The sequence below is a fragment of the Scomber scombrus genome, chromosome 2, assembly GCF_963691925.1.
Source record: "Scomber scombrus chromosome 2, fScoSco1.1, whole genome shotgun sequence".
Taxonomy (NCBI): domain Eukaryota; kingdom Metazoa; phylum Chordata; class Actinopteri; order Scombriformes; family Scombridae; genus Scomber; species Scomber scombrus.
The window spans coordinates 25237442-25254632 of record NC_084971.1 but is presented as its reverse complement, the minus strand read 5'-3'; the positions used below and the strand labels follow the sequence as shown (position 1 = coordinate 25254632).

General features: G+C 37.7%; 1 protein-coding gene across 5 annotated transcripts in view; it reads left to right on the top strand.

Moving 5' to 3' along the window:
- prom1b (prominin 1 b) overlaps positions 1-16866 on the top strand; it is a 34015-nt gene extending 17149 nt beyond the window's left edge. The window contains exons 12-27 of one of the 5 annotated variants that reach the window (XM_062433314.1): positions 271-423; positions 1161-1284; positions 1472-1575; positions 1849-1933; positions 2034-2180; positions 2548-2619; positions 7754-7846; positions 9285-9338; positions 9437-9517; positions 10681-10749; positions 11216-11305; positions 12595-12710; positions 13253-13318; positions 13519-13615; positions 14942-14976; positions 15110-16866. In XM_062433314.1, the coding sequence (XP_062289298.1) occupies positions 271-423; positions 1161-1284; positions 1472-1575; positions 1849-1933; positions 2034-2180; positions 2548-2619; positions 7754-7846; positions 9285-9338; positions 9437-9517; positions 10681-10749; positions 11216-11305; positions 12595-12710; positions 13253-13318; positions 13519-13588 (1324 nt within the window). In that variant the 3' untranslated portion in view covers positions 13589-13615; positions 14942-14976; positions 15110-16866. Of the gene's footprint in view, positions 1-270; positions 424-1160; positions 1285-1471; positions 1576-1848; positions 1934-2033; positions 2181-2547; positions 2620-7753; positions 7847-9284; positions 9339-9436; positions 9518-10680; positions 10750-11215; positions 11306-12594; positions 12711-12916; positions 13231-13252; positions 13319-13518; positions 13616-14941; positions 14977-15091 lie in introns of those variants that run through there. The other 4 variants (XM_062433305.1, XM_062433323.1, XM_062433330.1 and 1 more) reach the window with 4 other exon arrangements.
- Positions 16867-17191: the final 325 nt, after the last annotated feature.

Below are 17191 nucleotides of genomic sequence, written 5' to 3'. Positions count from 1 at the left end.
GCGTGCGTATATTTGCATTGATTACATGGTGGGGACAGAAATATGTCCACACAGTCACATTATGGGCACACACCACCAATCTCGGCAGAAAAATTCAGTGCATACAAGGTTATCTGAGTGTTTAAAATCCAGACTTGTTTTTTGTTTAACTCTAATTATGACTAAGTTAAGTTTAAGGTGGCAGGTTGTGGTTAGACATTATCTGTAATTAAAATCAGAGTAATCATGCATACATGTGTCAACCGCCTTGTGTGTGCACCCTTTCTGCAGGTGGATCGGCTGTGTGGCGGTGCTCTGCGCGGTTGTCCTCATCCTGGCCTTCAACTTCCTGGGTCTGCTGTGTGGCACCTGTGGCTACGACAAGCAGGCTACACCCACAACCCGAGGGTGCCTGTCAAACACCGGAGGAAACCTGCTCATGGCGTACGTTACCACGACAGCAGTCCGACCCTCAAACTGAAGCTATAATTAACAAGCGGACAGAAAATAGAAAAATGAGGGAAATATAAGACAGCAGTGTACACAGATTGATGAGGAGATAGTCAGATCAGGAAGATAACAGTAACAGTTTAAGTCCCTTTAATAAGCATTTATAAGCAGTAAACAAACATTTAATACATGGTTTATAACACCATTTAATGTAATTGTACACACTTGTATTATATTATTACAACTACATTCTATTATATTATCATTATATACACCTACATCACAGTATGTTATAAACCATTTATGAAATGTTTGTATACTGCTTATTACTGCTAAATAGGATGACTTCAATGAGGGTCACTTCTCAAACTGGCCGCCAACATTTGAATTGTTTCATTACAGTGGCCTTGGGTTCAGTTATTTACACCTTTAGGTCACACACTTTACTAGCTTTTATACTTTGTTTCTGCTGCAAATGATACATTTGATACATTTTCTTGGCAGTTTGTTTTAACTTACAAGCCCTAAGGAAAGGATCTTACAACTCCAAATTGTTTCAGTCATAAGATCCTGTATATTGAGTGTATTCATTGAGACTGATAGAAAACCACCACAACATATGGTAGAAATTAAGCAAAATGTTGTGATAAAAGATTAAAAGCAGTAATTTTATAATAACTCATGTTTCTGTGTGATTATGTCTCCACACTCTGTATCTTTGGCTCTCTCAGCGGGGTGGGCTTCTCCTTCATCTTCGTTTGGATGCTGATGGCCATCGTGACCACATTTTTTGTTGTTGGTGGCAACGTGGAGAAGATGGTGTGCGAACCGCTGGCTAACCGACAGCTATTCAAGGTCCTGAACACAAACTCTCTTCCTTCCTGAAATGTCTTATTTTCACTCTGCTTTCTGCCTCTCCCAGTGTTTGTCTTGGAGAGAGAGCCTGAGCTGAATATCTGAGCTGGATAGTATTACATAACAGACAACACTGCTGCTCTGTGCTGATGAATATGCATGTGTGTGTGGTTGTGTGTGTGTGTAGATCATAGACACACCATACTTGGTGCATCCTGCCAAGAAGAACTTCCTTCCTGGGATGCTGTTTCAGAATCCGAACATTGACTTGACTTTGGGAAGCATGTACAGGTAATATGGAGGCCGCTAATGCACATTAACTGAATATTTCTAAAAGGAGCAAATCAGTTTATTTGATTTTCGCATGAAATGTTATGTACGTGTGCATTCAAGATATTTTCTGCTCCAAATGTGCATTACTGAAGTCAGATGTTCACCTGGATCTTATACAGATGATCATGTTGTTAAATATTTAAATGCTAATACACTTTTCATGAAAATATTGAACTCTTGCTCAGAGCACAAGGAAATTCATTGTGCTACCATACTGTGTTTGTCTCGTAGGGATTGCTATGAGAACAATGGTCTGTATCATGCTCTGCAGCTGGAAACTATGTTCAACATCAACTCCTTCCTCAACAGAACTGCGGTGAGTGTTCACTGTGGAGGTATCACGGGTTCAAATCTGTGTTACTGATAAAAACTTGATGAATGACAGCCTGGTAACTTGTGATTTTATCTCACATTAGTACAACAAAGATCTGGCCAAAGTGTTTGAGAGTGTGCAGGTCGACCTGCAGGACATCACACTGCTGGAGCAGGCGGGCAGAGACAACCTCATCAACTTTGCAAACTCTGGAGTCGGACAGATCGACTATGACGCGTTCATGGCAGAGGTACTCTGAGCTAAAACCTGTTAATAAAGTCACATCGCAGGGACTCAAAACCATGGCCCCTACTCATTTTAGGTGTTAAGATTTGCTTTTTTGTTAAGATTAAGTAAAACATCCTTTAAATAAATGTTTTTTATGTAAAAAGTTGTCCTCATAAATGTGTGTTTGTGTGTGAAGCCTCAACAAAAGCTGCTTTTATATCTGAACTCCTTTGTGTTATGGTTATAATAAACTTTAATTTAATATCCCAATACCACAAATACTAAAAATAAGAGCCAGAAACATATCACTGATACAAGGTGTAGCTACAAAATAAAGACAAATATTAAACTATACTAATATAGCTTCATATGTGACTGTCTTGTTTTAGGTAAATAAAGGAGTCACAATTGTGGATCTTCTGACCTTCTCTACTGACCTGGAGGCTCAGGCTGACCAGCTGGTGAGTTTCATTCTAATTATAAATGTAATTGACTGTTGTCTGAAATGAATTACAGTGTACAGTGTTTAATGTTTAATGTTAGATCAGCTCTTGATAGTTTTTTTTAAATGACACTGCCAACTACAGAAATCTGACTGATTTAGTTTATTTTAACTTTTAAAATAAAAGTTAAAACCTCTGAACACAATCTGCACTTCATTGTTTGTAAAGTATTTCTGTGACAAATTAGAGTCTCATTTGTTTGTTTTCTAGTTCTGTGGATGCATTTTCTTTCAATAAACATGGTACACTGTAGGAATGACATTAAAAAAATACTCTAAAGAAAAGTCCAAATACAGTCAGACAGCCTCTCTGGAAAATTATTTTGCTTTCATGCTCAAGAGCCGACAGGTTGGTCTGAACAAGCTGCCCATTCACTCTGAATATACACAAAGACAGACACACACACACACACACACACACACACACACACACACACACACACACACACACACAAACACATGCACACGCACATATTCATGGCACATGCATGGAATAGCAGCTGTGCCATTTAAAGGTACATGGGATAAGCAACAGAAGGATTAGTGTGTGTATTTGTAGGGAAGCTAATAATAAATAATTAAGTCAAATAACAAGACGTAATGATCCCAAAGACTTTAACAATCTAACTCATTGTAACAACAATATAAGGATCCATGTTATCTATGCACCTGAATATACTTTATACTACACTGCTAGCACCACTGATGATAAAACAGGAACCTTTAATGAGGAAAAGGTAGATGATTGGGTGTGTAAAAATAGTCTAGTACCTAATCTAATCAAATCTGAGCTTTTCGGAACCAGAGCCAGACTAATCTGCAATCCACAATTAAAGCTGTAATTGCCAGGTGTCCGCTAGGAGCGAGTTAAATAAAGCAGCCTGTTGGAAATCACTTTGAACCATCAACTCTTGGTCTCAGTAAAGTAGTGATTGTATTTGAAAAAAGAAGAAGAGGCTAAAACATCAGCAGGATTATATTATCAGTGGTTTAAACACACCTTGAATATTACTCTTATATTTGGGCCACAGACAAAAAAGAAGGAAACACAAATGTCGCATTGGTCAAAAATATGAACGTTTTACTAGGAATATTAAATAGAGCCAGTTATATATTTCAAGACATAAACTATACAGAGCTTCCTCAGATTGGGAGCTTTCACCAACCTACACCAAATACATCTCTAATCAAAAAAGTGTCGATATAGTGTAACGTAAACATCTAAGTTCTGCATCAGTAAGGGTTATATACCAGTTTCAGTCTTGCTTTAAACTGACTGTATAATAAGTTATTTTACTTTTGTTATATTTTGTAATGTCAATCAATCAATCAATCAATCTTTATTTGTATAGCGCCAAATCACAACAAAGTTATCTCAAGGCACTTTACACATAGAGCAGGTTCTAAACCGTACTCTTCAAGTTTTAATTTATAAAGAGACCCAACATTCCCACATGAGCAAGCATTTAGCGACAATGGCAAGAAAAAACTCCCTTTTAACAGGAAGAAACCTCAGGCAGAACCAGGCTCAAAGTGGGCGGCCATCTGCCTCGACCGGTTGGGGTAGAGGGGAGAGAGAGGAAGAATAGGAGAGAGAGAGAGTAGCACATTGAAAATAAACATTGAAGCTAGAAGGTCCGGGACTGGAATCTGTCATCCGGACGTCTACAGGCCCAGATTGCCTGTGAGATGAGAAAGCACAGACAACTCCGGGGAAGAAGTGTAGGTTACTGAATGCATTAATAGTACATGAATGTTATTGGATATAGATGGATGGATAGAGAGAGAGAGAGAGAGAGGAGGAGAGAGGAGCTCAGTGCATCATGGAGGTAGGAGTCCCCCGGCAGTCTAAGCCTATAGCAGCATAAACTAGGAGCTTGCTAGCTATAAGCTCTATCAAAAAGGAAAGTTTTAAGCCTACTCTTAAAAGTAGAGAGGGTGTCTGCCCTCCTGACCGAATCTGGGAGATGGTTCCACAGGAGAGGAGCCTGATAACTGAAGGCTCTGCCTCCCATTCTACTTTTAGAGATACTAGGTACCACAAGTAGGCCTGCGTTCTGGGAGCGCAGTGTTCTGGTAGGTACATAAGGTACTATGAGCTCTTTAAGGTATGATGGAGCCTGACCAGTAAGAGCTTTAAAAGTGAGGAGAAGGATTTTAAATTCTATTCTTGATTTTATGGGAAGCCAATGCAGTGAAGCTAAAATAGGAGTAATGTGATCTCTCTTTCTAGTTTTTGTCAGAACGCGTGCAGCTGCATTCTGGACCAGTTGGAGAGTCTTTAGAGACTTGTTAGGGCAGCCTGATAATAATGAATTACAATAATCCAGCCTAGAAGTAACAAATGCATGGATTAGTTTTTCAGCATCATTTTGAGACAGAATATGTCTGATTTTTGAAATGTTACGCAGATGAAAATAGGCAGACCTTGAAATTTGTTTTATGTGGGAATTAAAGGACAGATCCTGGTCAAATATAACTCCTAGGTTCCTTACAGTAGTACTGGAGGCCAAAGTAATGCCATCCAGAGTAGTTATATCATTGGATAATGTGTTTCTAAGGTGTTTAGGGCCAAGCACAATAACTTCAGTTTTTTCTGAGTTTAACAGCAGGAAGTTACAGGTCATCCAGGCCTTTATGTCCTTGATGCATGTTTGTAGTTTAGTTAACTGGTTGATTTCATTAGGCTTTATTGATAGATATAATTGAGTATCATCTGCATAACAATGAAAATTTATTGAGTGTTTCCGAATAATATTTCCTAAAGGAAGCATATATAAGGAGAATAGTATTGGTCCAAGCACTGAACCCTGAGGAACACCGTGTTTTACTTTTGTTTGCATGGAGGATTTATCATTGACATTTACAAACTGAAATCTATCTGACAGATAGGATTTAAACCAATTTAATGCTGTTCCTTTAATACCAATTAAATGTTCAAGTCTCTTTAACAGGATTTGATGATCAATAGTATCGAAGGCAGCACTAAGATCTAACAGGACGAGGACAGAGAGAAGTCCATTGTCTGATGAAGTTAGGAGGTCATTTGTAACTTTTACCAGTGCAGTTTCTGTACTATGATGAGCTCTGAATCCAGACTGAAAATCCTCAAATAAGCTGTTATTATTTAGAAAGTTACACAGCTGATTAGCAACTGCTTTCTCGAGGATCTTAGAGAGAAAGGGGAGGTTCGATATGGGCCTATAGTTAGCTAAAACCTCTGAATCAAGAGTAGGCTTCTTAAGAAGTGGTTTAATGACAGCTACTTTAAAAGACTGTGGTACATATCCTGTCACTAAAGACAGATTGATCATATTTAATAAGGAAGTACTAACAGAGGGAAGGACTTCCTTAAGCAGCCTAGTTGGAATCGGGTCTAAAAGACAGGTTGATGGTTTAGAGGAAGTGATCATTGAGGTTAATTCTATAAGGTCGACTGGAGAGAAACAGTCTAAATAAATATCAGGTTTAAAAGCAGTTTCTGAGTTTCCTATGTTAGAGGATGAATCAGTGCTTATTGAGGGCAAGAGGTGATTAATTGTGTCCCTAATAGTTAAGATTTTGTCATTAAAGAAACTCATGAAGTCATCACTACTGAGAGTTAAAGGAATACATGGATCAGTAGTGTTATGACTCTTTGTCAGTTTAGCCAAAGTACTGAAAAGAAACCTTGGACTATTTTTATTCTCCTCTATTAGTGATGAGTAGTAGGCAGCTCTGGTGTTACGGAGGGCCTTCTTATATGTTTTAAGACTGTCTTGCCAGGTTAGGTGAGATTCTTCTGATTTAGTGGAGCGCCATATTCTTTCTAGTTTTCGTAAAATTTGTTTTAATTGTCGAGTTTGGGAATTATACCAAGGAGCTGTTTTCCGTTGTTTAATTATCTTCTTTTTTAAAGGAGCGATGGAGTCCAGAGTTGTTCTCAGTAAGTCTGCAGCGCTATCAACAATACAGTCAATCTGGGGGGGACTGAAATCAGAATAAGTCATCTCTGTTGTATTGATACATGGCATTGAGCTCAACATTGATGGAATTTTTTCTTTAAATTTAGTGACAGCACCATCAGACAGACATCTAGTAAGAACATGTCTGTCCAGTGGTGTATAGTCCAGTACTAAAAATTCAAATGTTATTAAGTAGTGGTCTGATAAAGAAGGATTATGAGGGAAAACTATTAAATGTTCAACCTCAATACCATATGTCAGAACAAGGTCGAGGGTGTGGTTATAACAGTGAGTTGGCTCATTCACATTTTGAGAGAAGCCAATTGAATCTAATAATGCAATAAATGCAGTGTTAAGGCTATCATTCTCAACATCCACATGAATGTTAAAGTCACCTACTATAATTATCTTATCAGTGCTAAGGACTAAATTTGATAAAAGCTCTGAGAAGTCAGATAAAAATTGGGCGTACGGGCCAGGAGGACGGTAGATTACAACAAATAAGACAGGCTGTAAAGTTTTCCAGGCTGGGTGAGAAAGGCTGAGAACAAGACTTTCAAATGATTTATAATTAAGTTTAGGTCTAGGGTTGATTTTTAGGTCTGAGTTAAAAATGGCTGCAACTCCACCTCCTCGGCCGGTGTCTCGAGGGATGTGGGTATTGATATGACTGGGAGGAGTGGATTCATTTAGACTGACATATTCATCCTGACGCAGCCAGGTTTCAGTAAGACAGAATAAGTCAATATGATTATCTGATATTATATCATTGATTAATACACCTTTAGAGGAGAGAGATCTAGTGTTTAAGAGTCCACATTTAACTCTCTTATTTTGATGGTCCATTACTGGAGTGGTAATGTGTGTTCTTTAATACCTGTTGACAAATAGGTACAGTTGTGTACTATCTGTATTTGTATGTACTAACAGATAGGAAGAGCACACAAGATAAAACAGTGTCAGCAGAAGCTATTGTCATGATCCTCTTAACAATAAACCACATTCAACTCCTGTATCCTCTGCTGTGTGTTGTGTGTGTGTGTGTGTGTGTGTGTGTGTGTGTGTGTGTGTGTGTGTGTGTGTGTGTGTGTGTGTGTGTGTGTGTGTGTGTGTGTGTGCATGCGTGTGCCCGTGTGTGTGTATTTACAGCCTCGTGGTGCTCTGGAGAACGCACTGAAAGGTCACGCCAGCAGTATCAGACAGATTCACAGAGAACAGGTGGTTCCCATGGAGCAAGCAATGGTAATCACCTCTCTCACTACACAAACACACACAATTACACACCTTTATTTAATACACATCCAGTGTTATACTTCATATGCACTCACAAATATACACAGGTCCTCTCCCACATCCAAAAAACACCTTTCTCCTACTGATGAAGTAAATAAACCTACTGTATATTTTTTACAGACCTGTAGGGAGCCTGGAAGGGACCATGGGAAAAAAATAACTAATTCATGCTCTTAATTTAGTAATTCACACTCTTGATTTAACAGATTTTACCGTCATGCCATTCTCTCTTCCGATGTATATCCTCATTATGGATCATTTCAATTTAATATGGTTTCATTCCTTGGACTAAGATATGTGGATATACTTTAACCACGACACTGTGTGTACATTGTACCTCATAATATCCCATAGAATACAGGATAATGGACTTTTTCACTATGTGGATGTCATCCAAATACTCAGCTTCAGGGTTGTGAACATGGATGTATTATCCATCTATCCATCCATCCATTTTCTATATGTTATCACTTATTATATCTTGGGCGAGAGACTGGGTAGTCCCTTTACAGTTCGCCACTCAATCATAAAGATCATTCACATTCACACACCTAAGGACAATTTGGAGTTGCCAGTTAACCTAACCTGCATTTTTTTGGTCTGTGGGAGGAAGCTGGAGGAGCCAGAGAGAGCCCACGCAGGATCAGTCAGCTCAGTAATTAACTTCAAACTTCCGGCTGACCAGTGAAATATCTAAATCGAGAGCACAAATTATTAAATCAAGAGCACAAATTTAAAAAATTCTCCATGGCCTGCGTACACTTACTAGCTAATAGCAGGAACAATTTTATGCAGCAAATATAGAAAATCCCAACGCACACAAAGAGTATCCAGATCGATTAATGTCATTTAGTCAAACAACACATTTTTGTACTGTCACTTTCTCAGGTTTGCTCATTACATGATCAGCTCTAGGTTATCTCGACAATTACAAATCATATGTGACAAATCAGTGCGCATTATTTCTCATTTCTTTTTATGTTTCAAACTACACACAAATATCCACAGAATACATATTATTAAAAATGTACAGCAATTTAAATAATAAGATAGCAAGTGTAAGAGCAAACATAAAGCTTCAAATTTAAGCCCAATGACAAACCATAAAGTTTGTAGTCACATGTTTTTGTTAGCTTGTCCCTTCAACTATGCCCTCTTTTCTTTCTTCTTCCTTTTCTTTCATTAAATGATGACAGAAAAATGTCCGAGCGCGGGTAAGCCGCTGTTGATGCACAGCATTATTTGCTTTTTCTGTGTCTCTGTTTGCGGTAGCAGTGTCGTTCATGTGGTGACAGCAGTGATGTGACGTGATGGAATTTTTGTTAATGGATATTTAGACATTTATTTGTGTTGTTTGGTAATAATCTGCGTTTGTCTTCTCATGCAGAGCACCCTGAGCCAGAGTATCAGACTGCTGCAGAGAACTTCCAGCGACCTGCCGGTGAGGAAGCAGTACAGAAAAATAACAGAACAACAGCAAGAAAACATAATTACTTCTCATAAATACAAAGTACACATGAATCTGTGTTTCTCTCTCAGATCAAGGTCACAAATATCCTGAGTGCCATTGATGCAGCAGAGTACCTCATCACTCATAATGCCTCCCATGTGGTGAAGCAGGTACAAAAACGTATAACAAATACAGTCATACATAGGGCTGGGCGATATGGGCCGAATGAAATATCACAATATTTTGAACCAAATACCTCGATATCGATATTTTGACAATATTGTAGACATGACTATCTGTGTTTTCATAAAATATTCATGCATTTAGATTTTTGATTAATAATCATCAGTAATGTGGATATAATGACTAAGTGGATAAAGGCAGATAATAGAACAGTCTGTTAAGCTCAGAAAATTTAATTTTTACTGTAATGCAGCCTTTAAAAGCAGGAAAAGACACTTATTCCATATCAGGATATTACAATATTTAAAAAATCTAAGACGATATATCTATAAAATATCACAATATCGATATAATATCAATTTATTGCCCAGCCCTAGTCATACAGTTTATCTACTTCAGAGCATTGTGCATATATAACCTGATACGTTTTTTTAAATGGTGTTAGTAACCTTTCCCCAAATGAGATTCAGAGTCACAACAGCTTTGTACAGTGAAAAAATACAGTGGTTAATAAGTTGATGGTTAATTAATGAGTTACATAACTGTATTTAAGTTATGTCCTTTCTAAGTATCCTCAAATAGATACAGTTTTATCCTCAAGTGCAGTAAGTAAGGAATTCCCTTAAGTCCATTTTCAACTACACAAATATCCTTAGCAATGTAAATTATGGAACAAAATGAAAGGTACCTACTATGGTGGCTCATCTCGACTGATTGTAGTGGAAGATGTGCTTCAGAGACAGGAAAGGAAAGACAAAACCCATTAATGTTTAATTTTCTTCTGTCTGTGTTATCTGTTGCTTTAGACTGAACAAAAGTGTCTTTTCTTTTGGCCTTTTCTTCTAAATTCACAGTAAATGGGCATTAATTAGCACATAATAAATAGCAAATGTTTGTATCGCAGTCCAAACTTAATTAACTGGCTGTGAATTTCGTCTCAATGGTCACTTTATTCATTCGTGCTCGACTATTAAAAATCTTGCAGTATTTTACTTTACCTCATGATTCAATCCTTGGAAACTATTTACATAAAAGTTACTTAAAATAAATCACTGATGAGAAAAGTTCTGAAGGTTTAATCGATCAGTTAAACCTGAAACATATGTCACGCATTTCTAACATTACTTCTCTTTTCTCTGTTGGCGTCCAGGAAACAAAAAACTACGTACAGACCTTGGTGGGATACTTCAAACAATACACAGCATGGATTAAAAACTCTGTGAGTATTCCCCCAATTTTCTTAAATGTGTTTTTCTGTGATATGTTTTGAAAATCGTTGGTTAATGTGCAGTATAGAGAAAATGTCCGCAATGACACTGAAATGCAAAGCAAAAATATTCATCCAGTGGTGGATTTTAAAGTTGATCCCAGTGAATAAACAATAAAAGTGTGCTCTCTCCCGTGTGGGAATTGTCCGTGCATTTAATGGAGTCAACATGTTGTTTGGTTTTCTTGGTTTTTTCAGTAAATTACAGGCGCTTTAGGAGTTTCCTGATTCTAAGCAGAAGACTTTAACACTGCATGAAGCTTTGATTTAAACTTGAAGCCAGTAATGCCACTGTGCAACATACTCAGCAAATTTTGGTTTCACATTTGACGTCATTTATATGCACACTTTGTAATATATATATTCTGGGTTTTGTATGTATACATGTTTTTGTGCATGTGTGTATTTTTCTCTACAGTTGACTGCAGAAGTGGCCCAGTGTAAACCAATCAGTAACATTGTGGACAGCATGGAGATAGTAGCCTGCAGCTTCATAGTCGATTCAGTGGTAAGATGCCAGAGAAGTGTGTATATATGTGTGTGTGGGTGTGTGGTTGTGCGTGTGGGTGTGTGGCTGGCAGGCTGCGGAGGTGTACTGATCCCTTTCACAGCTGTATGTACAGTATATGTTCCCTGCATGTATCTGACTTTAACCAGAAATATAAAAAGCTCTTTGACGGTTTGGGGGGACTGAGGAGTCGGCCACACGAACTAGAACAGTATGTTCTCAAGTCTCCGAGACACACATACATACACACACTGAGATGGGACAGAGTATGTTTTGAGGCAGGGTGGGGAGTTTCATACACATAGATTCTTCACTGTTCTTCGCCGCAGCCCAGCAGAGTTGTAAAGTTTTCTATTTACATATCAGCTATATTTCATACATGCAAGTTTGTGGGAGTTTAGTGAGAGCTCAAACAAGCCACAGACTGTGGTCAATATAAACAGAGAATTATATATCCGTGCATCAGCAGCATTGCATACTGCCATAGAACATGTGCCACATGTGAGACTCAGCACACGTGTTTGTATTTTTGTATTCAGTCCTGTATGTGCACGTTTTATACTTTCTGCCTGTACATTACCTGTGTGTCTCTGTGTAAAATGTAGCAGGAAAAATATGCAAGGCTGCAGCTATAAATGATTTTCACTATCAATATTTTTCCAATTATTCGTGAAAAATAAAGGGGAAAAAATCTGTCAATCAAATAAAACTGTTTTCATATTAAATCATATTTTAATATGGTCTCAGATAAGCGTTGCTAGCTTATTATTTGCATTATATTATAACAAACTGAATATCTTTAGGTTTTGATCTGCTGGTCCAACAAAGCGAGCAATTTTAATATTGCGTCTCACTTTCAGCTATAGTGGTATGGATTTGTCACTTTTCTGACACTTTTCTAGACTTGATGGTTGATCAATTTATCAAGAATCAGCAGATAAATTGATAATGCCAGTAACTGTCAGTTGCAGTCTTTGTTTAGTCTTTAAAATCTTAAAAATATATATTTTTTAAACTCACAATTTCCCATAGATGACAGTGACATTTTCAAACAGCTTTTTTGATCAAACAAAAGTAAAAAACTCAAATATATTATATTTACAGTGAAATAAAAAAATAAAAAGTAATTGTCACAATTGAGAGGCTGAGACCAGAATATTTTTTTAGCATTTATACTCAATTAATGGCTTAATGATGATTCAACACGCCATTTTAGCTCTATACAAACGTATAAGATGAACTGAGAGATGAGAAAGATTAGAACATTTAATGGTTACTGTGTTTTTCAGAACGTATTCTGGTTTGGACTGGGAGGCTGCTGTGTCCTCCTGATCCCCAGTATGATCCTCTCCACCAAACTGGCCAAATATTACAGACGGATGGACACAGAGGACGTCTTTGAAGAGTGAGTCCACACACACACACATAGATTAGATCTCATGTAGCCATCTTTAGGTTTTCTGAATCATTTCTATTGTAGATCAAAACAAAATTAATTAATTATTCTTCTATCTTCTTTTTCTTCTTCTTCTTTTCTCTTTCATCATTTTCCTTTTCATGGTCTCTGAATCTCCTCGTATTTTCCTCTCGTGTTATTTCCACTCTCTCCAGCTCCTCTTATCCTTGGCTTGTTGCACTTTGATATCTGTCTGTTAATGCACACTTCATTTCACCCTCTTCCACACACCCACTCTTATTTCGGTATGGGATACTTTGACTTTGGATCGCTTCACTCCTTTCTCACATTTTTGCTCATCAGAAATCACAAGCAGAGCACGATCTCTCCTCTTTCTCTCTCTGCACGCACGGATCTTCTCTTCATCATCTTCTTTCACGTTCACTTCTCTCGGTCATCTTTCTTTCCGTCGTGAGCGAGAGATCTCTCCATCCTTGTTGTTTTCAGCATTCTCTCCCTCTTACCTGTCCATCCTCGCTCTTGTGTTGCAGTATGGGTAATACAGGTAACCATGGTGAACAAGTGTGCGATATCCATGGAAACCTTGTGGTGGTCAGGTACGAACAGTGCCCACGGACCCGAAATGCTGCGGTGTTAATTGGTGGAGGGATATTTTTAATTGAGAGTGATAGTTAGTTAGATTTATCCACAGTTGTTAAATATGTATAAAAACATATAAAGAGTTCCCCTTGTGTATGTGTGTGTATGTGTGTGTGTGTGTGTGCGTGCGTGTGTATGTGCGTGTGTGTGTGTGTAGCTCCCCCTATTCCGACACTCTGACCCGGTTCCCTCGAGCGTCTGCTCCCCCGAGTTACTCCGACTGGTGACCAAAGGAGTGTTCTCCCTGCCAAGAGGTACCTATCATCAGTGATAACCATCAACTAATCCACATCAGATCATCATCAATTAACAACAAAAAACATCTGAAAAACCACCAGCCATTGACTCTTCATCACACGTCATACACGTTTATTTATTTTTTTCTTCATTTCTTCTTCTTGATCCTTCATTTATCACCTTTGTCTCTTTTAACTGCACATCCATTCAAAGAGCGGGACTTCAACAAAGAGAAGTATCTTATTATGGAGACGATTTACACTGAAGGACACAAAGTATGTGTCATCGTGGATCCTGATCTTGTGCGTACTGCGGATTTGACTCATTTGCATGTTCGGATTTGGATTTATTCAGCATGGAGAAGTTGCTGTCCTGCAGGGAGAAAAACTGCATTTTGTGACAAACTATTAAAGACAGGGTCACAATTTTTCAAGTCTGTCTTAAAGCTGCGGTCAAACCAAACTAACATTAGAGGATCCCTTCATGATGCACTTACAATGTAAGCAATGGGGGACAAAACCCACAGTCTTCCTTCTGTGCAAAAGTGTGTAAAAGTTTATTTAAAGATAATATGAAGCTTCAGCTGTCCAAATGAGTCAATTAAAGTAGATATCTTTCAACGTAACAGTCTTTTTAGTGCCAAAGTCCCTCTTTTTGTTACTATACTTCCACGAAAGCTCAACGGGGAAACACAAAGAGGGAATTTGATGCTAAAAAGACTGTAAATGTGGCAGATATCCACTTTAGATATGACTTACTCAGACTGCTGAAGCCTCATATAAGCTTCAGATAAACTTTTAAATGCATTTTTGCTCAAAACAAAGAGTGGGTTTCATCTCCCATCACTTAAACTGAAAGCACATGTGGAGGAGATTTTTTAATGGTCAGTATAAACAGGAGGAAATGTTAATGTTAATATGGGCAGATAACTGTTGTTTTATGACAAATTTGAATAATTGTGAGCCCCTTCCTTTAATTTCCGTACTTTACAAAGAATATGAAGTTGAGTATTATATCAAGGTATCTGCATGTTTTGAAAATTCAGTGAATTTAGTTCCCTCATAAAACACCTTAGTGCCTTTAATGTGGAAGATTGTGGCCTTGAAACTAACTGGGCAGTAATGGTTTGAATCGTGTGGTATTTTTCACGTGTATCATAGATTTATCTTATCACCTACGATTTATATTAGTATAAAGTTAGTCTAAAAGGGAGTCTTGTTTTCCTTTGACTCAAACTAACACTTGTTTTTATTAAAATATGCACGACTGTACGTCTTGAGCAGGAGGAAAATAAATAAAGTAGCTGATAAACACAGAGTTGATTTTATTTTCTGTTTCCACAGCGGACAAGAGAACTGGAACTGACCTTCCTTTCGCGGTAAGTGCTCGTTTGCCTGCTTCTCTTCATCCTCACTCAAGACTAAGAAAAAAAAAGAAAAGGCACTATGTGAAAAATTGCAGGCAATTTCTGACAAAGTCCCTCTTCTTCTCAGGATCACCAGGCTCTCCAGCTTTCCCATTCAGATCATGTTACACTTCCAAAGAGAAAAAAAGGGAAGAAAAACAACAATCAGCAACTGTGTGGGGAGGGCGTCCCCACTCCCCAGTGCCCCTCGAGCCATTCGACAAGGACCTCTGCTGCCAGCCAACTGTAATTTATCAAGTTTCCTCTCATCCAATCACAGCAGTCCGTCTAGTGCGTCACACTGTACATTATCACCTGTCCGAGCATCGTACCTGCTTAGCTAGTTTTTATCTTGTATGTAGACGATGAATTTGTACTTTATCAGTTTTAACACGGTGACACAAGTGTACATTTTTTACACTTTCAAAACTTTTGAAAGTTTTATATATTTTTGTTAATGTTTTGTTTTATAACATGTAAGTAGCTTTTTGTAGCGGTAGTGATTTTATTTGTTAATATTTGGGATGTAGCGTGCATCATTTTGGCTTAACAGGTTGCATTGACCAGGACGAAGTTAGAGGGATCGCTTGACATTTTGAGAAATATGCTTAAATTAGCTTTTTTTTTTAAAAACAGATTTAGATAAAAAAGATTGATACCTCTCTCATATCTGTACACTAAATATGAAGCTAATGCCAGCAGCTGTAAGCATAAAGACTAGAAACGAGGAAACAACTAGCTTAAATCTGTCTAATGATAACAAAATTCACCTATCAGCACTTCAAAAGCTCACAAATTAATGTGTTATATCTTCTTTATTTAATCAGTAAAAAAAAAGTGCAAAACGACTTCTTGTACAAATCAAACAAAGATGTAACATGCTAAGTAGAGAGCTTTAGAGGGGTTAGCATTGGCCAGAACCAGGCTAGCTTTTTCCAGTCTTTAGGTTAAGCTAAGCTAACCGTCTTTAGCTTCACATTTAACAGACAGATATGATTGTGACGATCTTCTCCTCTAACTCGCATGCAGGTATTTCCCTAAATGTCAAACTATTTCTTTTAAAACTAAATGAGGAAACATAGTTTAATTTAACTTTTTTTTACTTTACTACTTGTTTAAAATATTCAAATCCTTAAGAAAAAAAGAGATCCAGATTTTTATCCTGGTCCATGCTACTACAAAAGGCAAAGTTACTAGAAATAAACTACAAAGAAACGCAAATACACATTTCTGTAACACAGTTTTTAAAGGACCAGTGTGTAAGATTTAATGGCATCTTGATGTGAGGTTGCAGATTACAACTGAGTGAATACCCCTCACCCTCACCCTCTCTTTAAAGTATGTAGGCGAACCAACAGGAAGCCCCTCTCTAGAGCCAGAGTTTGGTTTGTCCATTCTAGGCTACTGTAGAAACATGGAGGGCTCCGTGGAAGAGGATCCAAGCCCCTATGTAGATATAAAGGTCTCATTCTAAGGCGCCAAAAACACATCAGTTCTTATTCTCAGGTGATTAAAAACTAAACTAAAACTTACTTAGGAATATTATAGTTAATTTCTGCGAAGTCAATTCTGCTTAGCCACTAAATTCTTTGCACTGCACCTTTAAGACAGCTAACAAACTAAATATTGTGTCTTTAGGCATCTTTGCCTGTCCATTAGTGAGAGCCTAGTTGCTTGTGTGTGTTGCCAGCCAGAGGTTTCTTTTTTTTTTTTTCCTGCCATTCTGTGGTTTGAGAAATAAAACTCCCAGAAGCCTCTTTGGGTTGTCAGAAGCCAAAAAACTGAGGAACACAAACAAACAAACAAACGAAACACGTCCAGTGTGAGTTTGTGGTGACATCTGTGAATAAAAACTTGAGTCCAGTAAGTGTCCGCTTTGTTTCTCTTCTATACTCTGTGACACACACAGTGACAAATAGGTCAATGAACTGAATGGCTTTTTTTGTCCTTGTGGTTAAGTCAAATTTAAAGGGGTTAAAATGTGAAAATAAATGTATGAATAACTTGCACACATTCTTTTTTATGGACCCAGCATAACATTTCTGCTTTTAATCCATTTTGAGAGAATATATTAACGGATTATGGCAAAAATGTTGTGCAAAAAGTGGTGTAAGCAAAAACATTTTCTACCAAATAATTAAACTTGCTTTAAAACGCTGAATTCTCAATAAAACACCATATAACCTAG